General features: G+C 37.5%; 1 protein-coding gene and 1 pseudogene across 2 annotated transcripts; both read left to right on the top strand.

The window, feature by feature from the left end:
- Positions 1-581: 581 nt before the first annotated feature.
- On the top strand, positions 582-26,903 carry NAA50 (N-alpha-acetyltransferase 50, NatE catalytic subunit). 2 transcript variants are annotated; one of them, XM_040621251.1, is made up of 5 exons: positions 582-911; positions 21,647-21,780; positions 22,201-22,320; positions 22,750-22,816; positions 23,885-26,903. In XM_040621251.1, the coding sequence occupies exons 1-5, from the start codon at positions 904-906 to the stop codon at positions 24,060-24,062; spliced, it is 507 nt and encodes a 168-aa protein (XP_040477185.1). In that variant the 5' UTR covers positions 582-903; the 3' UTR covers positions 24,063-26,903. The 2 variants fall into 2 exon arrangements, with proteins under 2 accessions (XP_040477185.1, XP_008706461.1); XM_008708239.2 differs by having other exon boundaries at positions 583-911; positions 21,644-21,780.
- LOC121100603 lies at positions 14,661-14,751 on the top strand (annotated as a pseudogene).
- Positions 26,904-27,346: the final 443 nt, after the last annotated feature.

The raw sequence follows: 27,346 nt of genomic DNA, 5'->3' as shown, positions 1-27,346 counted from the left end.
GTGTAATGTAGAGGGCGTGCGTGAAATGGGTTAAAGTGCATTGCTAAGGAAGTGACGTTTATGCTATGATCCAGGGACCGGAAGTGGCGGCGGCGTTCTGGCCCACAGTGGCCCGCGGGTAAAATCCCAGGCTTACTCCCCGGCAATCACGTGACGTTGAAACTTGGATCGTGCTGGACGGAAGCCAAGTTATCTGGCCGATTGTTAATTACGTTAGTCTTAAAACCGTCTCATTTTGAGTCTTCCACAGATTTCTTTACATTTAGAAGAACCATCTTTATAAAATCCTATTAGGAGACAGCGTTTGAAGGTCATTGTGGAGTCTACCAACCGGAAGAACAGGACCGGGCCGGGGAAGATTGATCTTGCTAAAATTGGAGAAAAGAGGGAGGGGTGGAAAAATCCGGAATTTAGCGCCAGGGCCTACCGGTCAAGCCCCACAAGTAGTGTCGTAAGGGATGGGAGGAGAAAGATGACGCCAGAGGCCACAGCCCAGTAGGAAAATGGAGGTCCTGAAGTGGAGGGGGAAGGGTCCGCGGAGGCCAGCAGTGCGGCTGCGCGCGAGGCGGCCGGCGCGCCGGCGCGCAGAGGGGGCGGGGTGAAAGGTCACAGCGCGGCGGCGGGTCTGGCTGGCTGCGGCGGCGGCGGCGGGCGGGAGTGGGTTGCCCGGTGTGCACGTGTGGAGAAGCGGCGGCACAGCGCGGCGGCGGGAGAAACCCCCGCCCCCTCCGGAGACGCAGGGCTGCGCTTGACTCTTTCGGCCTCCGTCACCCGCTCAGCTCCTAGGCGGGGAGGCCGGCTTGTGGGGGTTGAGTGGCCCGAGCTGAGGGCGCGGAGAGCTCAGGGCGGCGACGACAACGGCGTTGATATCGGTGGTAACAACGGCCTCAGCAGGCGGGGAAGATGAAAGGGTGAGGAAGGGCAACTGGGCAGGGCCGGGCCGGCGGGGGAGAGGGGCTGCGAAGACGGGGAGAGACTCCGGGCGAAGACCAGGCGGAGGGAGATTTTTGGGCTTCTCTCTGCTCAGCGGAGGGGGCGGATGCTCGGCGCGGGGCTGTTGGCGGGCTGAAGGGCCAGCAGAGGCAAGACCCGGGGAACCCAGGATTTCGGCCCGGAGGACGAGTGTGGGTTGAACAGAGATTAGCAGCTGAGTGGGGCAGCAGGGAAAAGCTCATGTGAGGCGCCGTGGGCCTCCTACCCGGGAGTGGACGGCTGAGCCACCAAGGCCCGCCACTCCAAGTGGAGTGGTCTGGTTGTCCTTTTCAGATCCAGGCTCAACCCTGGGACCTGCGGTCTTTGACACCTTTCAGTCTTATTCACACTTGGGAGCTGTGCAGAACCTTCTGGAGGGAGAAAGAATTGGAATAAAGAGCGTGGAGATGAGTATTAAGAGCTAGTGACTCAACTGGATTTGGGTTGGGTCAGAGCGAGTGGAGGAGGGGGAGAGAGCGTGAGCTCTTTAGTCTTGGGGTGCCAAAATGTTTAAGGAAGTATTGTTGATCAGTAGGTGGAGCTATTGCTTCAGTAGTTTGCTTTTGCCCGTGTGGTGGGGGCGGGAGGGGGTTCTTGGTTACTACTACGAAGCTTTTTTCAGGTGGCTAGCAAAATGAATATTTTTTCAGTTTCGTCTTGGATAAAATTAGGGATTATTTTGGTTCAACTATTTCCATTTGGATAACACCTTTCTATTAAATTATATACTGTTAAAATATTAATTACATAACACGGTGTTTTAAAATATTTCCTAAATTTGTCGTTTTGGGGCTCTCCTTTTATCAATGTTAAAAGCTTTCTGAGATGCCTGAATTTTTTTCTATTATAGCAAGTCGGTTAAAGAATTGTAACTGTGTTGAGTTAGTGAAGCCTTTCAAACTGTTCAGTCTTTTGGGGATGAAATAAAAGTCAGTCTTCGAAATAATCTTACACTGCCTAAAACAAGACTCTCGTGTGTATATGTGATTGGGGTCGAAGAGGTCCAAGAAAGGTTAATTGGCCTTACGTCTGTAACATGATTCCTTACTCTGATTTTGCTTTAAATATTGGAAATTCATTCTGTTGAATTGTATGTTTTACATTAAAGTTCAGAAATCATGAAATTTTCATAGTACCTGCACTATTAAACATCAAGTTCTGAAGAGTTCCGATCAGGATACTGATTGAGGTATGGGAAGTGTTTGTAGCACTTGAATCATGATCTAGGAAGTTTGGATATTTTATATATGATACAATATAATTTAGTGAGATTTTTCTTTTTTTCCTTTGAGCATGGATGCTTTCTTTTACTCATTTTTTATTTTTTTTTTTAAGATTTTATTTATTTGACAGCACGAGCAGGGGGGAGGGAGAGAGGAAGAAGCAGAAGCAGACTCCCCGCTGAGCAGGGAGCCCTGGGGGGGCTGGATCCCAGGACCCTAGCACCTTGACCTCACAAGAAGGCAGACGCTTAACTGACTGAGCCATCCAGGCATCCCTCGGTTTTTATTCTCATCAGCACACAATACTTCTCATCTTGTTCTGTTAGAGTACTAAAAATGAGGCTGAATAGTTCCCACAGTTCAGAGTGCATGGATTTATAAAGGAGGACTTCCAAGAGATTATTCTGGGTGTTTAGATTCAAAATCTTTGGTCTAGCTCAGTCTTGCTAGGGTGTAATGTTCTTTCTGATACCTAATGGACAATAGAAATGGGGTCAAACAGTGGTATTATTCACAATCTACCTTCAGTTAATACACTTATGAGGCAATTATCTTTTTACTTAAAATGGTGATTTACGTGTGACAACACGATGGTGGCAAATCCCCAGAAACGAGTAACTAAATTTAGAGGAAACTTATAGTTACTGAATTTGTACCGCAAGCCAGCAACTATCCCTGAAATGAAGAGTCTTTAAGTCTAGTTCTATCATTTACGGTTGGAAACTTGAATTTGTGTTCCTCATGGTAAACTTTTAAGATGATTTCACAGGAATAGTTCCTTTAACTTCCCAGATGAATAACGACCAGGTTAGATGGGACTTTAAATTTTTTTTCATATTTAAGTCTTGTATTTAAGGCACAGAAAAAATGAAGACAATAGACATTATTTAAAAAGATTCTAAGGTCCTTTAGTTCAAAGACTTGTATCACCATGCATAGTGTGGTTAGTGTTGTAGTCCTGACTCTTGATTTGGAAAGGCCTATGAAAATAAAACCTTGGTCCTGATTATATATTTTCGTATGAAATTTTATTTGCTAAGTGTTTTATTGTATATTGAGCTAACTGAACTGTAAGTTGAATAGAAATATGTAAAATTGGAAACATGAAGAACTTCTAACTCTAAATCGTCTATTTAAATGTTTTATATTATTGCCTATATTGCCTATCATTTTCAAACTTCTAAAACTTACTATTTTATTTGATTTTTCTTCATATTTATACTTTGTTTTTATTAGTAGCAGTAGGACATTCCATTGTATTGGCAGGTATTTGCCTTTCTTCCATAGTAGATAAATTTCCAGTTTTTAATTACTGCATGTATTTATATGCATGGTCTAGAAACTTGAGGGTGTATTACAAGATGTTATTCCCTTTGTACTGAAGCTGCTTGTTTTTATGGACCGGGGATGTTGTAGGTTGAATTTGTGGATGGTAAGCTGATAATTTTTATCTATTGTTCCTCTCTAGGAAGGTGATATTCAAGCAAGAAGTCACAGCCATGACTGAGATGGCAGTATAACTAGTCAGTATAATAGAAAGTAAAACTGAATCCATTTACCTTTAAATTGTAGCAAAGAGGTATAAATCAGTTCTATAAAAATATCTTTAGGGGCGCCTACGTGGCTCAGTCCATTGAGCTTCTGGCTCTGGATCTCAGCTTGGGTCTTGATCTCCTGGTAGGGAGTTCGGCACCATGTTGGGATCTACGCTGGGCAAGGAGCTTACTTTAAAAAAAAAAAAAATCTTCAACAAGATGTGAATACATGGAAAGTAAAGATGGGGAAGTAGATAACAATAATATAAATACAGTATATAGGACAGTGTACTTCCAAAATAGAAGATTTTGCAGTCAAAAGAATCTTTGTTGAAGTATAGTTACCTCTGACAGCAGATGGACTGGGAAGGAGCACAGCAGAGTTTTCTGAAGTACTCCAAATATTCTCTATCTTTACTTTGGATATTGATTGCATAGATGTATACATATGTTAAAAAAGTCAATGAGCTGTGAACAAGATTTGTGCTCTTTACCATACAAATTCTATACTAAAGTAAAACAAGTTTTTGGGTGTGTTTTTTTTTTTTTTTAAAGGTTGTATTGCTGTTTTTGTAGGGGGACAGGCAGTGAGGCTGAAGGAGAATTCAGGAACTTTTGTAAACCTCCAATTCATACTCCTTGCTTCTATAAAGCCAATAATTTGTGGGATGTGGATTGAGATAATGTATTTTAAAATACTTTGTAATATTCCCTTGCTTTGTTGAGATGAATTCACATAAAATATAACCTACCTGTGCCACAATTCTTTAGAAAATCAATATGGTGGTGTAACCAACATAAGGAGAAATAAAATAAACTATAATAAAATATTTATTTCAATATGTAAATGATCAGGTACAACTACACCATAAATCATAAGATCAGATGTTTCCATCTGTCTGTAAATAAAATCATTATATAATTTAGAAAGTAGATCTGCTACCAATACAGATGTGTGTATTGGTGACTAATGCTGTGTTGCCATCTGTGTTGTGATTTTTTTCCAAAAATGGTGGACAACTGTTGGTAAAGTTCTGAACAAAGAATAATCATGAATTTCGGGGTTGAAAAAGATTTTTAAAGGTTATCCATGTAAAACATTATCTTTCAAAGCCAGTGTTTTTGCCAGACCAAACTAATATCTATATTAAATTTCACTTTTACATTTTCCATTTTGGCCTGTGGAAATCCTTCTGGTTTTCTTTTACACGTATTAGCTATGATGTAACTTCTCAATTATTTAAATGGTTGTCCTTTTTTTTTTAAAGGACAGCCTACAGAAACCATTAAAATGCCCATTGTAACCAATAGAAACTTCCTTTTCATCACAAATGAAAACTATGTATTATAATTTAATACCTACAAAACTATGTAATTGTCCTATAGCGAACACTGCTTTCTCTTGATCTCTTCCATTGGTTCCTATATACATTCATTGCCTAACTTATTGGAAAAATGCTCGTCCTGTCCTGTGCAACACAGTAATGCCTAGCTACAGTAGGCTGTTGAGCAGTTGAAATGTGGCTTATGTTACTGAGGAACTGAATTTTAATTAAAATTTTAATTTTAAAAACTGATACTCAGAGTCAGTTGGACAATTTTCAGGTATGTTTGGAACAACCTGGATAGGTGAATCTATAAAGTTTGTGAAATGTAAATATAGATCAAGTATTTTCAAGGAAAATTAGCATCCGAATTGAGATTTACAGTGTAATGCACACGGGATTTTAAAAAGACTTGGTTTGGAGGTGCCTGGCTGACTCAATCAGAAGAGCATGTGACTCTTGATCTCAGGGTTGTGAGTTCAAGCCCCATGTTGGATGTAGAGATGACCAAAAATAAGTAAATAAACTTCAAAAAGACTTAGTATGAAAAAAAAAAAGATTTTTTTTAAAAAAGTGAAATTTTTATTTTGATTACATGTTGAAATTATTTCATCTATTTCTTTTTGCTTTGTTAATTAGATATTAGAAATTTTAAAATTACATATGTGACTCAAATTGTATTTATTTTGGACAGTGCTGTGCTAGACCCTGAAAAAAAAAGTTGGTGTAAAACATGATCTTTTTCCATAGGATCCAATTTTAGATGGTGTTTTTAAATAGTAAATGTGCAGTTTGTGGGCCAACAGATCGTGTATGGCTGTGATGAAGGATTCTGAAGCCACTCTTGGTCTTAGATTAAAATACTGAAATCCAGTCACCTTGTCTGCCATGATGGAGAAGGAATAATTGCCTTTCCTGAGCTAGTGCTATCTGTGTTCTGCCTCTTTCATTGCTGAAGCTGTTAATGGAAAACCTTGTTTCTAAGTCCAGAGGCTTTTCTCAGTCCTGGATAGTGCTGCAGTGAATGCTTGTTTATAAAACTACTTGACACACATCCTTATTTCTTTTGGATAATTCCCTAGAAGTGAATTTTTTTGGATCAGAAGTTACTGGCATTTTTAAGTGTCTGATATTTGGTGCCAATTGACCTCTAGAAAGATAGTAGCAGTTCATACTGCCAGCAGTGTGTGAGAGTGCCGTTATCTTCTCCAAGGGCTGATGGCGAAGGGGAGGACATTATGGCTGCCATTTCAGCCGTTGTTGGTATAAATTACCTTCTTCTGGGATGAGTGGCATAGATTGAGCATTTGTAAAATGGTAGAAATAACAGTTTCTTTACAAATTGGGTTTGAGGACATATTCACATAATAGCCTAACTCTAGTTTTACTTTGCAGATTAGATGATGAATGGTATTTCTCCCCCCACCTTTTTTTGTTACTGTTAATTTGATTACTTAGTGAAGTTGGACATTTCCCACTTTTACTGGCCATTTGTGCATGTTTGTGACTTACCTGTTACTTGTGTAACTTACCAGTTTTTAATATGGATATTGGGTGTGTTTTGACTTCAAATTGCAAAGATAATGTTCTTTAGAAAAATGGGGTTGAGACATTCGAATTAGTAAATATTGTCAGAGCAATGCCAGTTTAGGACCCAGATCATGAGAAGAAATTTTTTACGGATGGAACTTGTTACGGACTAGGTTAAGCAAGAATTGTACTTAGGAGCATTTTAAAGATTTCTTATTTCTCTTTCCAGAAAACTAAAGTATATTTAAAGATACACTTAGATTACCTCCCTGCCCGTCCACGTAGATTATTATTCATAGCAGAACTTATCTTTTTTTTTTTTCAAAGATCTTTATTTATTTATTTATTTATTTACTTGGAGCATGCACACAAGTTGGGGGAAAGACGGAAGGGCTGGGAGAGGGACAAGCAGACTCCTCAATGAGCTTGGAGCCCCACGCAGGGCTCAATCTCAGGACCCTGAGATCATGACCCCAGCTGAATCAAGAGTCAGACACTTAACAGACTGAGCCACCCAGACTCCCCAGCATAATTTATCTTCTTAAAGGAAACTTATTTTAACACAAAAAGCATTGAACTAAAAGCAACCACATTTTGTAGTTCAGTGTGCCACCAATGATAGTTAGCAATATGGTCACTAATAGTTTTTTTGGACTTACTGGAAGTAATTCATCAGTTCTTTGATATATTTGAGGTCCTGCCCTAAGTCTTGTAGTTCAGCGGAAGAGGTAAGGTATAAAAATAATTGCTTACAGCAACACAGAGGTGCTGTGCCTTGGAAGGGTACAAACAGTATAATATAGTTAAGATGAGGTAGAAATCTCAGCAGGATGACAGGTTAAGGCTTCGTGAACAATTAGTATTTAAGCTGTGCTTTGATAAATTCTCAGTGGACTGATTTTAAGTTAAAGGAATTTATACGTTAGAGGAATTACTCTTTCATGTAATTTACTTGAAGGCAAGAGTTTAGAACCAGATTACTGCTAGCTAAGAAAAAATTATCTACCCTAAGCCCCTTGGAATTTTTTATCAAAGGACCATGGACATACTTTGATCCTTGCTAAAATACTTTTTAAGTTTTATGCAAATCCCCTTTACCATTAGTACACCTTATATAAATGTTCCCAGTTTGGTATTTCTCTGTCTTAATAACCTTGAGTAAAGATGACTCGTTTGAGGGGAGTCATATGTATGGCTGATCTTGCACTACAATGGAAATTTGTAGACATAGGCCTGGTTCTGGTTTTATTGATAAATGGCTGTATAACCACAGGTATATCTGTCTGGGCTTCAGTTCCATCATCTGTGAAATGAAGAGGAATGGATCCAGTGGCTTCTGAGGGCCCTTCCAGATCAAACACTTTCCACAAGAAGTGACCAAGCAGTTAAAATTTTGTGCTAAGGTGTACTTAATATTCACTTAAAATATAAATGGTTAGACTTTAAGCTTTCTGTATACATTACTTCATTTTCTCTTTTTCCAGTGTAACTTCAGTCAGACTTTGTAGAGAGAGACGTACTTTTGTGTAGTCATACCTCCATCTTGTGGCCCTTCAGAATATTGCCACTAAATTTAGTTTTTATAATTTTGGGCATAATTGACATTTCTTTTGATAGCTAAAAACATTTGACGCTTATTATCTGATGTTGCTGTGCTAAATACTTAACATGCATTATCATTGTATCACAGTGCTTGTTTTAAGCCACAGGTAAAGGTTTTCTACCATATTCTAAGCATGAGGGTGGTATGAGATTTGACTAACAGATTAATCTTGTGGTGCTGATAGAAATAAATAACTAATGGGCTCTATAAAGTAGGGGGCAGGTAGCTGTGTTTAGATCTAACAACTTGGTATACATCGGCACTTCTGCTATATCCGTTTTCCCTTTTTAGATCCTTATTCTAAACTCTGGTAGAAGAAACATTGAGGTTTGTTACGGATTTGAAAAACAAGAAAAAAATGACATGTCACATGAATTTACTTCAGCCAAGAGAATAATTTAGTTTCTTTAATTACTACTGTATCAGTTTTTTACAGTTAGGGTTGTAAACTGGTGCCAACAGGAACCTGGGACCAGGCAGATAAGATAAATGAGTAAAAAAAAAAAAGCAGAAATGTAGGCTTTATGTAAAAGCTTCTGATTTAAATATTAGCAGCCAACTTAAATTAAAAACAAGGAACTGTTGAGTCTAACAGATGTAGCAGATTTCACTTTTTGTCCAGGAATTTCGGGCTTATCTACAGAGTGGAGGTCCTCGATTGATAAGAGAGTTTATGTTGTTAAATTACACTATAATGTGGGGCACCCAGGAGGCTCAGTCAAGCATCTGATTCTTGATTTCGGCTCAAGTCATGACCTCAGGGTTGTGAGCTCAAGCCCCATGTCCGACTCTGCGCTCAGCGTGGAGTCTGCTTGGGACACTCTCGCTCCCTTTCCCCCTGCTCATGTGTGTTCTCTTTCTCTCTAAATAAATAAATCTCTAAAAAAAAGAACAAGTTACATTGAAATCTTATCTGAAGTAAGTAAACAGTGTAGTGAGTAATAACCAGGTTTCAGGAGTCAGGCTGATTTGAATTTGAGACTAGCTTTCAGAACTAGCTGTGTCACAAACATAAACGCTATAGTGTAATAATACTGTGTTACTTACATAGGGGAAATGATTTAACGTTTCTATGAAATCCACTTCTCTCTGCCCATCTTTAGCCTTACTTTCCCTCACCAAAATTCTCGGATATGGAAGTTTATACCTACGCATTGGGAAGTTTATTACTTTAGTTGGATGCTAAACTTGTGTGGTTAACATAAGAAGCCTTAATTATTAAAGATTCCACAGTGGGATGTGGAAATCTGAGTTTTTAACTGGCAAAGTGATTCTGGTGTATAGGCAGGTTTGGAATCCATTTCTGGATTTTGTGCCACTACTTCTCCAGACTTTTTCCCTACTCTCTTGAAAATTGTTTCTTGGACTTCTTTATGGGCTCCTGTTTGTTTACCCCTAAAATTCAAGTGTTTCTTTTAGTAGTTGTGTTTTTAGATGTTCTGATTCACTATGATTTTCTTGGTAACGTGATCTGTTCACATAATCAGAGGATATATATTACGCGGTATTTATATTTCAGGAAATAACTCTCAAAGTGATGTGTTAAAAAAAAGAATTCTTATGAGTTAAATTAATGTAAAAGCTCTGGATGCATTCCCCCTACTATCTAATTGTTTTTATCTACTTAACACCAACATTGCTTCTAATCACAGGTAGCATTTAAACTACATTATATAAATAATTTTTTAAATGATCATTCTTACCTAAAACATGTTTGACAGTAGTTTTAATGGGAAAAAAGTGTCAGGACATGTGGCCATTTACACCAAAGGCAAAGACTATGTAACAGGCTATCCTGAGATTGATGAATTTAGAAGAGGAGGTCTGTACCAGAATGGAAGGCTCATTCTTATCCAGCTCTTATTCAACTTCTTTTCTGGAAACTGAAGGCTTGGTACAGCTGGGAATTGAGGGGTTGTGGTTTTTCAAATGGTCGAGAATAAGTCAGGCCTCAAGTGCTTTCTACCATGAGTTTTAGTATCAAAAATAGCATGTCTTTGTTCTTTCTTAGCCAAAGTTGCTATAAAACTTAACATAAATGCAAAGTGCTACAGCTTCTGGTTCCTTATATAATAAGTAATGTATGTTTTATTTTTTATTATGGAAATTTACAAGTACCTATAAAAGTCAATAGTCCATTGAGCCCTCAATGCATCAATTCCAATAGGTAGTATTAATTCTTATGTTCTTTTGTCTTTGCCTGATCAGTACTTTCCCTTTTTCCTTTTTTGCTGGAGTACTTCAAAGGAAATTCTTGATATACTATCTCATTCTATCTGTAAATAGTACAGTATGAGTCTTTATCATGAACGACTTAAAAAAAAAAGTATAGGGGCGCCTGGGTAGCGCAGTCGTTAAGCGTCTGCCTTTGGCTCAGGGCGTGATCCCAGTGATCTGGGATCGAGCCCCACATCAGGCTCCTCCGCTGGGAGCCTGCTTCTTCCTCTCCCACTCCCCCTGCTTGTGTTCTCTCTCTCACTGGCTGTCTCTCTGTCAAATAAATAAAATCTTAAAAAAAAAGTGTAATACCGTACACCTAATGTCATCTTATGATCTGATACCCAGTCTGTATTTGCTTTTCCTCATTTGTCTTACAAATGTCTTTTTTCAAATCAATCCCAAAAGGTCTACACATTTTAATTGGCTGAAATGTCTCATCACCTCTTAATCTGACAGTTTCTCCTCCTTTTTTAAAAAACAAACTAACTTTATTTTTTTAAAAAACACTGTATTTATCTAGGAGAGAGAGATAATGAGAGAAAGGTGGGGGCAAGCACGAGTGGGGGAGGGGCAGAAGGAGAGGGATAAACAGGCTCCCCATTGAGCAGGGAGCCTGATACGGGGCTCAGTCCCAGGACCCCAGGATCATGACCTGAGGCGAAGGCAGATGCTTAACCAACTGTGCCATCCAGGTGCCCCAACAACTTCCTTTACAATAGTTTTATAGTTTTTAGATTGACATTTGTGAAGATGGTACAGAGAATTTCCAGTTTCTGCTATTAGTAACAGTTTACATTAGTATGGTACACTGTTAGAATGAAAAGGCAAACCAAAAATTGGATCGAAATAGTTCAAATTATATAGCTGATAAAGAATTTGTATCCAGAATATATAAAGAACTCTTACAACTCAATAAAATAAGCAGTCCAATATAAAAATGGGAATTATTATTAGTTACTGTAAAAATTTTAGGTTTATTCTCAGGCCTAGACCATGGGCACAAAACTTTTCATCAAAGAAGATGAACAGATGGCTAATAACCATGCAGAAGAATGCTCGACATTATCAGTCATTAGAGAAATGCACATCCAAAGTGATTATCACTTCATAACACTAAAATGGCTATAAATAGAAGGACACTAAAAAGTGTTGGTGAGGGGGCGCCTGGTGCTGCAGTCTGGATAAGCCTCCAACTCTTGGTTTCTGCTCAGGTCATGATCTCAGGGTCCTGGGATTGAGCCCCACATTGGTCTCCTCACTCACCAGGGAGTCTACTTGAGATTTTCTCTTCCTCTGCCCTTCCCCCTGCTCTCTCATATGCACTGTCTCTCAAGTAAGTAAATATTTTTTAAGAAGTGTTGGTGAGGTTGTAGAGAAACTAGAACCCTAATGCATTATTGGTAGGAATGCAAATGGTGCAGCTGCTTTGGAAAACAGTTTAGTAATGTACTAGTTTTCCATTACTGCTATAACAAATTACTACAAACTTAATTGCTTAAAAACAAACTATTACCTTCGTTCTTGAGATCAAAAATCTGAAATGGGTTTTACTGAGTTAAAATCAAGGTGTTGGTAGGTATGGTGATTTTAAATAGTATCCCCCCCCCAAGAAAAATTCATGTCTGCTTGGAACCTCAGCACATGACCTAATTTAGAAATAGGGTCTTTTCAGGACGCCTGGGTGGCTCAGTCGTTAAGCATGTGCCTTCATCTCAGATCATGATCCCAGGGTCCTGGGATTGAGCCCCGTGTTGGGCTTCCTGCTCAGTGGGGAGCCTGTTTCTCCCTCACCCCCTCCCCTCTCTTCTGCTTATGCTCTCTCTCTCTCTCAAATAAATAAAATCTTTAAAAAAAGAAAAATAGAGTCTTTGCGGATGTAATTAAGATGGTCATGCTCGATTACAGAGGGCTTTAAATCCAATGACTGGTGTCCTTATAGGAGGAGGAAAGGGGACACACACACAGAACACCAAGTGAAGATGGAGGCAGACATTAGAGTTGTTATTGCCTCAAGCCAAGAAATATCTGAGGCCACCAGGAGCTGGCAGAGGCAAGGAAGGATTCTACTCTGGATTCAGAGAGCATGGCCCTGCTGACCTGATTTTGTACTTCTAGCCTCCAGAGAGTAAATTTCTGTTTTAAGCCACTCAGTAATAATTCCTTAAGGCAACTCTAGGAAACTAATACAACAAGATTATGTTTCTTCCAGAGGTTCTAGATGAGAATCTGTTTCCTTGCCTTTTCAGCTTCTATAAGGCCACGTGCATTCCTTGTTTCATAGTCCTTCATCTTTTAAGCTTGCAGTGTAGCAACTTGAAGTCTCTTGTTTCTGCTTCTTTTGTCCTATTCTCTGACTCTTAAGGACCTCTTTGATTACATTGGGCCCACCCAGATAGTCCTGGTTAATCGTCCCATCTCAAGGTCTTAATCACATCTTGCAAAATGCATTTTCCATGTAAAATAACATCTTAAAGATTCTTGAGGTTGGAACATGGACATCCTTCGGGGCCGTTATTCTACCTACCACAGGTGGTTTCTTTAAAAAGTTAAGCAGGGTGCCTGGGTGGCTCAAGTCAGTTAAGTGTCTGCCATCTGCCTTCAGCTCAGGTCATGAATCCAAGGGTCCTTGGATCAAGCCCCACATCGGGCTCCTTGCTTAGCAGGGAGCCTGCTTCTCCCTCCCCTCTGCCTGCCGCTCGCCCCCCCCCCTCGGTCAAACAAATAAAAATCTTCAGACAAAAAAAAAAAAGTTAAGCATATTTACCATACAACCCAGCAATCCCACTTCTAGGTATCTACCAGAGAAAAACTAAAGCTCATGTCCACACACAGACTTGTATGCAGTATTCATAACAGCATTATTTATAATGGCCATGAAGTTAATACTGTTAAAATGCCCATCAGATGGTGAATGGATAAACAAAATGTGGTATATCCTTAGAGTGGAATATTGTTCAACTGCTGATATATTACATCATGGATGAACCTCAGAAACATTATGCTGCATGAAAGAGGTGTAGTAGTGCAAAAGATCACATTTATTTTATAATTCTATTTATATGAAATGTCCAGAAAAGGCAAATATATAGAAAGTAGGTTTAGTGGTTGACTTTGGGTAGGAAAGGGGATTTACTTTAGATTTGCAGAAGGGATTTGTGGGGTATGATGTGAATTTCTAAAGCTGAATTGAGATGACGGTTGCACAACTCTGTAAATAGTCTAAAAACATCGAACTGTACATTTAAAACATGAATTTTATGGTGTATAAATTATACCCCAAGGCTATTTAAGAGAAAAATAAATGAAATGTAAAAAGTGGGAAGGGGCCTCAGATTATTTGCAATATACTAGCTTACAGAGGACATGTATCCATAATACACTTAAAACCCAGTTAGAGAACCCAGTTTGCTTTAAATGGGCAAAAGATATGACTAGCTCCTTTACCAGAGAAGTTATATGAATGGCAAAGAAATAAATGAAAACATGTTCAACATCATTTGTTATTTAGGGACATGCAAATTAAAACCACAATGAAATGTCACTGCACACCTGTTAGAGTGGCATAAATTTTTAAAGGTTGACAGTGCCAAATGCTGAATGCAGAACAACTGGAACTCATACATTTAACCCCGCATTACCTCTCTTAGTCAAAAGAAGTTGTGAAAACTTATGTTCACACAAGAACCTATAGAGCAGTGTATGTGTAGGCCCAAATCCTTTCAACAAAAGGATAAACTGTGGTATGTCCATACTATGGAATATTACTCAGCAAGGAAGGAACTGTTGATAAAACTGTGTGGTAAGTATCAAAGGCATTATAATGTTGAATGAAGGAAGCCAAGCAAATGGCTCTGTATTACGTGATTCCATTTATGTGGCATTCTTGAAAAAGCAAAGATATGGGAAACAGAAAACATTAATGGTTGCCTGGGAGTGGTGTTTGAGTTGAAACTCTGTGGAGGGTTATGAGGGAGATTTTTGGGGTGATGGAACCATTCTGTATCTTGATCTAAATCTTGATGGTTATCATTATGCATGTTTGTCAGAACTCAGAACTATACACCAAGAAAAATGAATTAAATATTATGTAAACTTTAAAACCTTTTTTTAAGCTAGAATGAACATTGATCCCCCAAAAAAGGCTTGAAAAATAAAGGAACAACTAAGTATATATAGAAAATTTGCAAGCTGATGGACTTGAATAGACTATATCAATAATTAAGTCTGGACAGACCAAATGCTTCAGTTGTCAGTGCTTGCTTTGGCAGCATATATACTAAAATCGGAATGATACAGAGAAGATTAGCATGACTCAATGGGATGACAAAAATTTCCCCCTTTTTCTGTCATGCTATTTTTTTTTTTAAGATTTTATTTATTTATTTGAGAGAGAGAGACAGCCAGCGAGAGAGAGAACACAAGCCGGGGGAGTGGGAGAGGAATGAGCAGGCTCCCAGCAGAGGAGCCTGATGGGAGGCTCAATCCCAGACCCTCGGGATCATGCCCTGAGCCGAAGGCAGACGCTTAACGACTGAGCCACCCAGCCGCCCCTCATGCTATTTTATTTTTAAAATTTTTTCTTAAAGATTTCATTCGTTCATTCAAGATAGAGAGCCCATGTGCCTGCGGAGGGTCAGAGGGGTGGGGAAGGGATAGGGATGAGGAAACTCTTCACTGAGCATGACTAAGATCCTAACTTGAGCCAAAACCGACCTAAGAGTCGTTCACTCAACCAACTGAGTCATGGTATTTTAATAAATAAAAGTAATACTTGCACATTGCATAATATTTAGAATAAAGAATTGTGTAATAAAAAAAAGACTCCCATTGTCAGATTGAGGGAAGAAGACTTAAGTATATGCTGTTTACAGAACACACTTTAAATTACAGGGATATAGGGACGCCTGGGTGGCACAGCGGTTAAGCGTCTGCCTTTGGCTCAGGGCGTGATCCCAGCGTTACGGGATCGAGCTCCACATCAGGCTCCTCTGCTATGAGCCTGCTTCTTCCTCTCCCACTCCCCCTGCTTGTGTTCCCTCTCTTGCTGGCTGTCTCTCTGTCAAATAAATAAATAAAATCTTAAAAAAATAAATAAATTACAAGGATATAGAGAGGTTGAAAGTAAAAGATGGTAAAAGATATGATGCAGCATTGATTAAAAGAAAGCAGTATGTCTATTTTGATGAACAAAGTAGATTTTAATATAAGGAAATATTAACAGCAAAAAGAAGGGCATTTCAAAAGGATAAAAGGACCAGTTCACCAACTTATATAACGGTCCCAAGTATTTATGTTCTTATAATGTAACTTGGAAATACATGAAGCAAACATTGACGAAACTGAAGAGTAAGAAGGAACACTTCCAAACTTTTTTCAAGGCCAGACATAATCTTGATTGATAAGAAAGCCTATCAGGAATATTACGAAGAAAGAAAACATTTCTCAGAAGAAGCTTTCTTGAGGTATCGTTTAAATGAAGGAGGTAAGAGAGTAACCTGCAGTCAAGGATGGAGACGCTATCAACAGAGAAAGCTACAGGTGAAGCAGATTTGGGGGGAGGAATCAAAGATTTAGTTTTGGATATGTTTAATTTGAGGTGTCTACTATAGATGCTTTGGAGTTTAGGAGTGATCTCTAAGCTAGACAGATTTGGAAGATGGCAGCATTTAAAGCGGTAAGATTATTGGATTGAAGTCAACCAAGAGAGTAAGTGTAGATCGAGATGACAGCCAGGTATCATCTTCATGTGCAAGCACCTCATAAAATTGGTGGCTCTTCCTCTCCAGTCCCTGCTTCCACATTTACACAAAGCACACCTTTTTTTTTTTTTTTTTTTTTTTTTTGTAGTTTCATGGTTTTATTAACACAAATGCATCATGCACATAAGAGGTCTACATTCATTTTCTTGCCTGCACAGCCTGGCATTGGGATTGGTAGCTCTGATGGCCAACTGGCTGCTCTTTCCTCAGTGGCTTTGTGGTTCTTGGAGGAGACATTTTGAACAATCTCTGCACAGTAAGATTTACTGCATGTTAACAGCACTTTAAGCTCCTTATCGTTGTGGACTAGGAACTTCTGGAAGCCGCTGGGTAGCATGTGCTTTGTTTCCTTGTTGCTGCTGTAACCAATGTTGGGCCTCAAGATCTGGCCCTTGAATCTTCTGCACACCCTATTACCACTGCCTCTTGAGTGTCAGCCAGTTGCACTTAATTTTGAAATATTGGTCTGACTGGTGCAGAATGAACTTGGTTCACTTTTAATGATCTTGGGCTTCACTGGAGGTCTGAGGATTGCTGTGGTGCCGAGTAAGAGTAGGAGATGGCCCCCCTCAGCAGGTAGCCCAGAGGAAGAGAGCCACAAATATACTTTGTTTTACCAAATCAAACCCCCTGTAATTTGGGGGATACATTGTTGCTATTTTGTTCATGTTCTGCCTTCTCTTAGAATTCATTTCTTGGTGCACCTGGGTGGTTCAGTCTGTTAAGCATCTGCCTTCAATTCAGGTCATGATGCTGGAGTCCCGGATGGAGCCCCACGTCAGGGCTCCCTGCTCAGCGGAGAGTCTGCCTCTCCTTCTCCGTCCCCCACTCCTGTTCTTTCTCGCTCACTCTTTCTCAAGTAGAATCTTTTAAAAATTCATTTCTTGGGGCACCTGGGTGGCTCAGTGGGTTAAGTGTCTGCCTTCAGCTCAGATCATGATCCCAGGATCCTGGGATGCAGTCCCACATCTTGCTCGCTGCTCAGCAGAGAGCCTGCTTCTCCCTCTCCCTCTGCTGCTCCCCCTGCTTGTGCTCTGTCAAATATATTTTTAAAATTTTCATTTCTTGCCTTCCACAGAACAAACTCTTAGTCACCCTTCACATCTGTTCCCAGGATCACTTTCATTCTAGTATTTTTGTACTTTGTGTGCATGTGCTATTACTAAGACATTGTATTTTACGTATGTGTAATATATGTATTATTTGTATATATATTTTGTGTGTGTGAATATGTGTAATAAATACACTCAGACACTGTTTCCTAGGTATAAACTCCTTTGCTTTCCAGGTGTTAGCACATAGGTGTTCGAATATTTATTGAAATACCTGATTTATGCTTTGAATAGGTAACTATTATGTTCATAAGAACTTTAGAAAATTATAGATTCACAGATACAACTCTTGGACACTCTTTTTAATTTTCCAGTGGAGACTTGGGAATTCCTGGGTTTTTTTTTCAAATTCCTTCTAACTTTAGAAGTTCTTTTAACTTCTAAAAGCTTGTTGGTTGTTTACAATCATGTTCTCATTTTCTTGACATTTCTATATAGCACTCTGTTTATACCTCTGATACTATACATTCTTTGCTAATTATATTTACAAGTTGCTATTACTCTGATATATTTAGAATATCCACATCTTAAAATAATTCAGAGCTAAGTGATCAAGATTACAGAAGTATTCCATTTCAATCAGACATGTCATGTTCATGAAAGTTAAACTGTATTTGAAGGTGAAATTTGCTGACAAAGTTATATTTAATAGCTATTTCTTAAGCTACCCAACAATATTCATAGTATCCCAATTGTGTTTTGAAATTATATGTGTGTGTGTGTGTATTATATATATGTGTGTGTGTATATATATATGCATAGAAAAATATAGGAAGGCTATATACATCAAACTTCTTTCTGGTGATAGTCTTAAAGGATGTTTTCACATCCTAAGTCATTTCTATGGTGATGGACCTTTTTTTATCAATACATGTTTTTTTGTTGTTGTTAATTAGGCAGGAAAAGATTAAGCTGCTTATTCCCTAATGATTTAATACAGTGTTCTCTATTTAGGATTGATCTGCCTACTCTGATGGAAACTTTTTTAGTAAATTTTTCTTAGATTTAATCTAGCACATAGATTAAATCTTTTCCTTCTGTATGAAGTTAAGAAATACCTGGTTATTATCCTTTTAAAAATTATTAAGATACTTGAAGCCTGGCAGTTACCTAAAAATCATTTTTTTGAAGTTTTTACTTACTTTTAAGTAATTTCTGCATCCAATGTGGGACTCAAACTTGACCCCAAGATCAAGAGTTGCATGCTCTTCCAACTGAGCCAGCCAGGCACCCCACCTGGAAATCATTCTTAAACTTTTTTAAAACTCATGATCTTTCACTTGTAATTTAGGAGCTTGACTTCCTAGATTAAGTTTTTCTTTAGAGTTGTTTATGATTAGACTTCATAATGTAGTCTTTCAATGACTTAGAGTCTGAATTTTTTAATTGCAATGGATAATTTTTACATACTGTGCTTTAAATACAATCAACAAATGCTATATTATATTTAAAATAAATTACTGTACCAAATTTGGGGTGCTATACTCAGTGAAAGAGTAGCATTATGCTAAGTGAAATAAGCCAGACAAAGACAAACACTGCATGGTATCACTTGTATGTGAAATACAAAAATAAAAAAGTCAAAACTCATAGAAACAGTAGATAAATGGTTGCTGGGGTGGGGGGAATAAGGAGAAGTTGGTAAAAAGGTACAAACTTTCAGGTGTAAAATAAAGTGTGAGGATCACCTAATGCATATAATTGAAAATTGCCAAAGAGTAGAACATAAATGTTCTTACCAAAAAAATGTGAGGTGATACATTAATTAACTAAATGGTGGGAATCCTTTTTCTAAGGAACACACCGTGTAGGTGAGATGTGAACCCTGTACTTTTTTTTTTTTTTAAAGATTTGTTTATTTCCGAGATGGGGAGGGGCCAAGGGAAAGGGAGAGAGAGACTTATAAGTGGACTCCCTGATGAGCTTGGAGCCTGATGCAGGGCTTGATCTAATGACCCTGAAATAACGACCTGAGCAGAAACCAAGAGTCAGATGCTTAACCAGCTGTACCACCCAGGCACCCTGTGTTCCAAGGGTTTTGTATTTTACCGTATAACTGTATCTGCTAATAAAAAGGTTTGTGAATGGTAGATGGTGGGTAAGTGAGCCTAAGTAGGTTTTAATCAGAAAAAGGTTTTGGTAGGGGCGCCTGGGTGGCACAGCGGTTAAGCACCTGCCTTCGGCTCAGGGCGTGATCCCGTGGGATCGAGCCCCACATCAGGCTCCTCCACTATGAGCCTGCTTCTTCCTCTCCCACTCCCCCTGCTTGTGTTCCCTCTCTCGCTGGCTGTCTCTATCCTGTCGAATAAATAAATAAAATCTTTAAAAAAAAAAAAAAGGTTTTGGGTAAAATGTTATTTCCTTCAGGCTTAAAGAAGAGAAAGCCAGGGTCTGCTTTAATGAAGAGGGGAATTGTCCTATGAGTGAGATACAACCTAGTTAAAGAGGACCTGAATCTCACAAAAAGAATTCATTTTAGTTCTGAAATACTTAGGAGAGGTCGTATTTACCTCTATTTACTTAGTGTATCTAGAAATTGGAAGAAAATCTAACAATGAAATCTCTATTTTCTACGATGATGTTTGCATCTTAAGAATTTGTGTGGCCACTAAGAAACTGTGCTCAGATTTTAAGAAAATGTACAAGATATGCAAGGGTGGTTGGTCACAGTAAGTAATAAAAAACAGCATAAAAATGAAATAACTGAGGCAGATAGGCTGAAGTTCCAAAGGAGCATAATGGTCTGTATTCTATTTTCTGATATCTAAATTGTAACATTCAAAGAATGTTGTTTTTAAAATTACCCACTGTTCTTTATATTATTATTATTTTAAAGGTTGTATTTTTAAGTAATCTTTACACGCAACATGGAGCTCAAACTTAAAACCCTGAGATCAAGAGTCTCGTGTTCAACCCCGGCGCCACCCACAGTTCTGATTACACATTTTTTGTATATGGTTTAAAGCATTTTTTTCCTGTATATTATATTAACAAAAACTGTTTTAGATAATTTTTTATTACATGGATTTAGAATGTGTTTCCTCCCCTCACACAAAACAATAAATCAGTGTTTCTGTGCTAATAATATAAATGTATCATGCATGCTTTATTTAACCAGTTCCCTACTGGGGACACTTAGGTTTTCCTTTTTTACCATTACAAAAGTGTGATGGTTAACATTCTCGTGTAGTCATTTCTCCAACAGAGTTTTCAAAACCTATATGCATATGATGTAAATGATTAATTAGGGTGTGTTGTTTGCTTTTCCCTGCTATTGCCCAATGCTGTTGTGATCTGGAACTAGCACCTAGCACCCAGTGAGTAGGACCCACATTTTCTAGCTACTTGGATAGCATCAGATTGTTTTATTTTTCAACTCATTTTTATTTTGATTTGATCTTATTTAAAGGATTTTATCATTTGTTGTGATTTTTAAGAAGGCCAATAATGTGTGTAAGCAACGTTACTAATGATAGTGCTAGTGGTGTTCGGGTTTGTCTTTCACATTTGATCAACCTTCAGTTTATGGTAGTGATAGTGACCTGAGCTATTGAAAAATCCTTTTGTTGACGGCCTAGATGCAACACAGCTTTGTTACTGTGAGTCTGAATCTTTTTAGCCTTAATTCCTTTTCCCATGGAACCAATTGTTTTGATGACTTTTTTTTTTTTAATAACTACTGTTGCATTCTTGATAAGTAGTTTTCAGACCCCCTCCCCCATGTGGATTCCCTTGTTTCATTTCCAGAGATTCTGCCTCTGAAAGTGGGGTGAGGTCCAGGAATCTGGATTTCGAATACCACCCCATATGACTGTTCTGGTCGTTCCTAGCTCAATTAATAGAATATATACAACTTTTGCCTATTTGGATTATTTTTTCAGAATAAATTTCTAGAGTAGGATTACTTCCATAAAGGAGATGTACCTTTCAGGCTTTTTGATACGTAGTACTAGATCGTCTTCTAGAGATGTTCCTTTGCATTTTTGCCATTCCTATTTGCCACCCCCTTGCCAACATTTGGTATCATCAGTCCTTTTGATCAGTAATAGACATCTAAATTTTTCTGAACTGGTAACTACAAGGAAAATTTTGGCATTTACATAGAATATTAGTCTGACCTTCTTAGTAATTGTTGCTTACCATATTTATCTCTAAATGTATACAATTGTATGAAAGCTACAAATTGAATCTGGATGGAATGGCTGGCAGAATCTTATAAATGGTAATCTTTGTAGGAGTATAAAGTCACTGTGAAAGGTTGGATTTATCAGCCATGTAAAAAAGACTTGGTACTCTTCTAAATATGTTCATCTTAACAAATGAAGCTAATTATATTTTATTGAGTACATTTTGGTTTGTTCCAGTAGCCGGATCGAGCTGGGAGATGTGACACCACACAATATTAAACAGTTGAAGAGATTAAACCAGGTCATCTTTCCAGTCAGCTACAATGACAAGTTCTACAAGGATGTGCTGGAGGTTGGCGAGCTAGCAAAACTTGGTATAATATGGTTTTTTTTCCCCCCTTCATTTGTTTTTTTGGTGTTCTTGACCCTAGTTTTTGATACTAGAGCAGAGTTAACTAATTTAATCTCCTTATTTTACAAGTGAGGAAATGGGGGTGATTCAGGTTCTGAGAAAAATCTCAGAGAAACCAAGACAATATTTGAATTTTAAAAAGAAATGCTAAATATCTTTTCTAATTCATTGTGTGCCTATGTTTTCACATATTTGTCTCTACTCTAGAGGAGACTTAAGTCCCTAAAAAGAAGCGGGAAATTTTTGAAGCTATTGATATTCAGAGTAGCTGATAAAATTTATTGCCAATAGCAATAATTTAGTTCTTATAGAAGGGAAGAAAGATTGAATAAAATGTGTTATTGTGTCTTTGAACTTTATATTTTTATATTTTCCATGGCAGCCTATTTCAATGATATTGCAGTAGGTGCAGTATGCTGTAGGGTGGATCATTCACAGAATCAGAAGAGACTTTACATCATGACACTAGGATGTCTGGCACCATACCGAAGGCTAGGAATAGGTAAAATTTTTTGTCTTGTTTTATTTGTTTAAAGAAGCATAAACACATTGTTACTGTTTCTGACCCAGTGAGTCAAACCATTTCTTTTGGGAATATTGGGAAAGAATTATACTGAATTATATAAGATGGAAAATAACTTTATTAACATATTTCAACTGGAAGCCCTATATAGATTTGTTATCAGTGTCTCTTTGCTTTTTCTGTTTTCCTTTTACATGGAAGGGCTTGTATATAAAGGTGGTTTTTCTGCTACGAGTTTTAAACATACATAGATAATGTAGGGAAAGAACAAAATTTTCAGAAATCAGGTTGTCTTGTGTTTACCTCAAATTCTGTTAGGACACAGTAAGTGTTAAAATGGCAATTAGATGTGTAATGTAAAGATTGACTTTTATGAAATTACTAATTTGTTGTTTGTCTTGTTAATAGGAACTAAAATGTTAAATCATGTCTTAAACATCTGTGAAAAAGATGGCACTTTTGACAACATCTATCTGTAAGTGAAATGATTAATTTAATGTTCTTATCTAAAGAATGTAATAGATTGACAGTAGAAATCTTTACTGGAAACTTTAAAATCTGGTTACTTATTTCATTGTCTTTTGGAAAAACCATGAAAGTAGTAGTTACGAAGTTTCGTTTTGTTTCAATAATAGATAAGGAATCTGAGATAAAACGTTCTCATTTTGCTTTATTATGTTGGGGTGGGAGCTACAAAGTCACAGAGATTAAACCAAGATTAAAACTCAAGTCTTCAGAATTAAAGAATTGGTATCATTAATACTACTTTCTCATGCTGTTTGTTCTCTGGGTTTTGTTTAAGGTTCTCAGTGATGTGTTCATTAGTAATAGGGTTTAATAATCAAAATTAGAGAGTACCTAGCTGATATTATATTACTATAACATCAGTATTATAGAACTCAGATTAAGAGCCAAGATTAGATCACAATAATGGATTTTTAATAATATGGGTATTAAGATTATTCTCATTTTAACTTTGGCAGTGGGAGAGATTATATATAGAGATATAATGAGATATAATGCTATTTTGGAGAATAATTGAAAAAGCTCAAATTATTTATTTTCAAAATATAGCATGTTTTTTATAGATCAGAGAGGATATATTCAGGCATTTGAGACTCTAGTTATGTTATTTTTCTGTCTTTTTTTTCTTCCTGCATGTGTTAATATGGTCTTTGAATCATCCCTGTGGTTATTTACCCATTTTTAATTACTGGAATCTTTTCTCCCCTTGCAATAAAAAATGTTATGCTAGCTAGGGTACTTTGCCCTTTGTTGATTTTAAGAGTAAACACTATTTCTGAGTCTCCTAACCTCAGCCAGCTGTCTTGCAAATGTAATAGTTAGGTTAAAAGTGTAATTTGTCATCAAAGGTTTTTCTGAGATGAATACCTAATCTTTGTTGATTGCTAGTAATTATGAGGGAAATCTAACAAATGTGTGCAGTATTCCAGCTCTAACCAATTTGAAACTATTTGTGGAGAATACACAAAGGCTGATGAAATCTTAATTTTTTTTTTCCTGATACCCTCCTATATCTCAGGCATGTCCAGATCAGCAATGAGTCTGCAATTGACTTCTACAGGAAGTTTGGCTTTGAGATTATTGAGACAAAGAAGAACTACTATAAGAGGATAGAGCCCGCAGATGCTCATGTGTTGCAGAAAAACCTCAAAGTCCCTTCTGGCCAGAATGCAGATGTACAAAAGACAGACAACTGAACAAATTAGAAATGAACTTTCTTGCACTTGCTTGTCGCCAAATAAAAGAAAGGCCCATTGATTTCCCCCCCCCTCTTTCTTTTCCCCCTCCCTTCTTGTTCTTGTTTGTCCTCCTTTCTTTCTTTTTCTTTCCTCTAAAAAAAGATTTAATACTTCAAGGACTTTCAAAATTAATCATGTTTGGATTGCTTTAGTTTTCTTATTTTTGTGAGGTGGTTTGATTGTAGGAAGGAGGAGGTATAGATCTGTTTGGTTTCACAGTTAAGATAATATGGTCCCCAAAAATTGGGTGTCAGTGTCGATTTTCTTTTTTTTATGTCCTGCTTTCACATTGAAGGGCAGAGCCTACAAAATGTTGTATATATCAAAAGACAAAAAGAAATAGCAGCAATATCTTGTTCTCTAATTCAAAGACAAGTTTAGTGTGTATGTGGTACTTTGGGTTTTTCAAGACTGTGGGATACTAATCCCTAGACATTGCCTTCACTCCACCTTTTGTCCTTCTGAGTGTTGTCTCAGGAGTTGGACCATTGTTATCCTTGTAAGAAATACTAAGCTTATTTTGGTTTTTTTTTTTAAGCAATTCTTTCTTTCTTCCTCGCTGAGGGTGGGTGGGACAGTTTGGGTAGGTAGTGTTTTACTTTGGTCTCAGTATTTGAGTTAAACTGCTTTTTGTTAATGAGTGGACTGGTTGTTAGCAGGTTTATTTTTCCTGCTGTTGATTGTTACTAGTGGCATTAACTTTTAGAGTGTGGCTGGTGAGATTAATTTTTTTTAATATCCCAGCTAGAGATATGGCCTTTAACTGACCTAAAGAGGTTTGTTGTGATTACTTTTTTGTTTCCTGTCCTTTTTCTTCGGAAAATCCACAATAGTTAGTCTAACCTTAAAAATGGGAGTTGATGTCCTTATAGGTCAATACCCCTAAATAAACCTGAAGCAGGTATTGTCTCTTGGACATTTTAAAAAACACCGAAAAGGAAGCTTAGATGGACTCGTGGCACAATAAATGCATCTAATGTCACCTAATGCAGACTGTTAAAAGCGTAGCCACGGAGCTTTGGATTATGTAGGAAAGAATATCTAGACAGTATTTTTGAGAATAACATAGCTGTGCTATTGCTTATCTGTTGGAGAACATCCCAGATTTGCTTATTTTCTGTGCCTATGATACTGAGCTTAAGGATTTGGGGGAGGGGGAATTGCTAAACATATTGCTTCTATTCTTGGAAAAGTAGAAGTTCAGAAGTGTTAATAACATAAATGTCACTGTGACCTCCTCTACTGATGGGACTGGTTTATGCCAGATCATTTTCTGGCACATAGGGAGTGGCTTGGATGGGTTGATAACTTTTTGTAAGATAGGAGACATCTGAAATTTTCATGTTTTCCTACATAGCCCCATATCCAATTTTAAAATTTTCTAGATTGCCAATACTGGTGGCCCATGAAATGTTCTCATTAGACTTTAAAACAATGCACAGGGCTTGAATTTTCTTGTCATTTGACTTGAAAAGGAAGTTTGATTCATAATATTTATCCTCATGTAAATTCTGATAATAGAAATCTCATCTCTCCAAATATGTTAAATGACAAAATTATTTTACACAATGTTTATGCACATTTTATAATCTTTTTTGAGAATGTGAAAGTACAAAGTACAATAGACTTCAGCAGTCTTAATTGAGTGCCAACAGTAATACAGGAAAAGGAGGATAGTTGAATGAGTTTATAGTATTTGAATCTTAAGAGAGTGAAAATGTAGAAAAACCATGGTGGTTTCTTGGGTATCAGTTTCTTCAGCAGTCCAAATATAAGCTTAGAAAAAAAATTAGCATTAAGCACCTTTACCTTCATGGATAAGCTTCAGCTTGCTCTTGCCAAGAGAAGAGTGCTTGAGTTACAGAAGGCGTACTTAGTTTGAAGAATTCAGCCTTTGTGTAAACTTCCAGATATCAAAATAGATTTTGATATACGAGTTTTCTGAGATGACACTGCCTCTATTTCTATAACCATTTCACCTGGACTATCTAATCAGTCCTATGAATGTATCCCTAAATGTGGTTATTGAAAACTGAATAGCTGCCTCATGACAATTAAGTACATGTTATTTAAGGAAGGGGAAAAAATTAAATTTTGAATTGAGTGTGTAGGCTCCCTATCATTATAGTTTCTTTTTCCATACTAGACAATAACTTTACCTAAATTGGATGTTTGAAAAGTTTAGTTGTCCTACATCAGACTTGTTTGGAAAGGGTTAATTGTCCTACATCAAACTTGTATTAACTAATTCCATCCATTTAAGGAAGAGGAGGATGTAGAAGCTGGGTACTGGTTCATTTGCCTATGAGTCAGTAAAGACTCAAGTAATGTCCCATGTTGAGTTGGTTATTTTGGAACATAAAAATTGTTGAGGTAAAACAATTCTATTAACTGGAAGATCAGAGGATATATCCATCATATTTTTTAGGACAGATAGTTTTTACTATGGAGCAAAATAGGCAAAAATTATCCTTATGGTAATTGCATTTAGGTTCTAAAGAAAAGAATCTGCAGAGAAATCTATGCAATTTATAATTTGTCCAGACTAGTTTTCATTTGGGGAAAGAAGTTCTAAAATCTCCCCAAAGCAGTTTACTCATCAATTGAAAGTCCTCCGAAAATAGAACTATTGGGAAACTGTGGTTTATGGGGTGGAAAAGAAAAGCTCCCTCAGTTTTTTGGAGGGAATAACTTTAAAAATACTTAAATGGCTAAGTTTACTTGGTGCAGTTAAAAATTAAACTTGTTGATTTTAACATTGCTGTTACATCTGAAATAAACTTATGTGATGTTCTGGTAGTAATCTATGATGTCTGGTAAATGTCAAAGAAAACCCTGCGCTGTGTTGAATACTGAGATCGGCAGTTATATGTAGTCATTGTTTACTCTTGGCCATACTGTTTTATTTACTTTAACATTTTTTAAAGATCTAACTTAAAACATTAAAATAGGCCAAGTGCAGTCCAGGCCTCCTAATTCAGACCTTTTGGAACTTGCTAGGAATACTGCTGAGTATCTGCAGTTCTGTCCCAGTGAGAGAAACATAAGATTTAAGGAGAGGTCTTACTGCTGTGAAGTTTTAAATGTAGTTGTTAAAAAACAACTGACACTTTAAGCTATGGTCTAATTAGTGTGCATTGACTACAGGTAATGTATATTCAAAATTTTTTCTTTTTGTTAGCAGTGAGGGAGGATTTTAGTGGTTGAGTTGGGAATGGCTTAAATTTTTTTCTGAATACCAA

This window comes from Ursus maritimus, unplaced genomic scaffold (assembly GCF_017311325.1).
Source record: "Ursus maritimus isolate PB19 unplaced genomic scaffold, ASM1731132v1 scaffold_4, whole genome shotgun sequence".
NCBI lineage: Eukaryota > Metazoa > Chordata > Mammalia > Carnivora > Ursidae > Ursus > Ursus maritimus.
The sequence above is the reverse complement of the archived record's forward strand: the minus strand, read 5'-3'. Positions and strand labels throughout refer to the sequence as shown.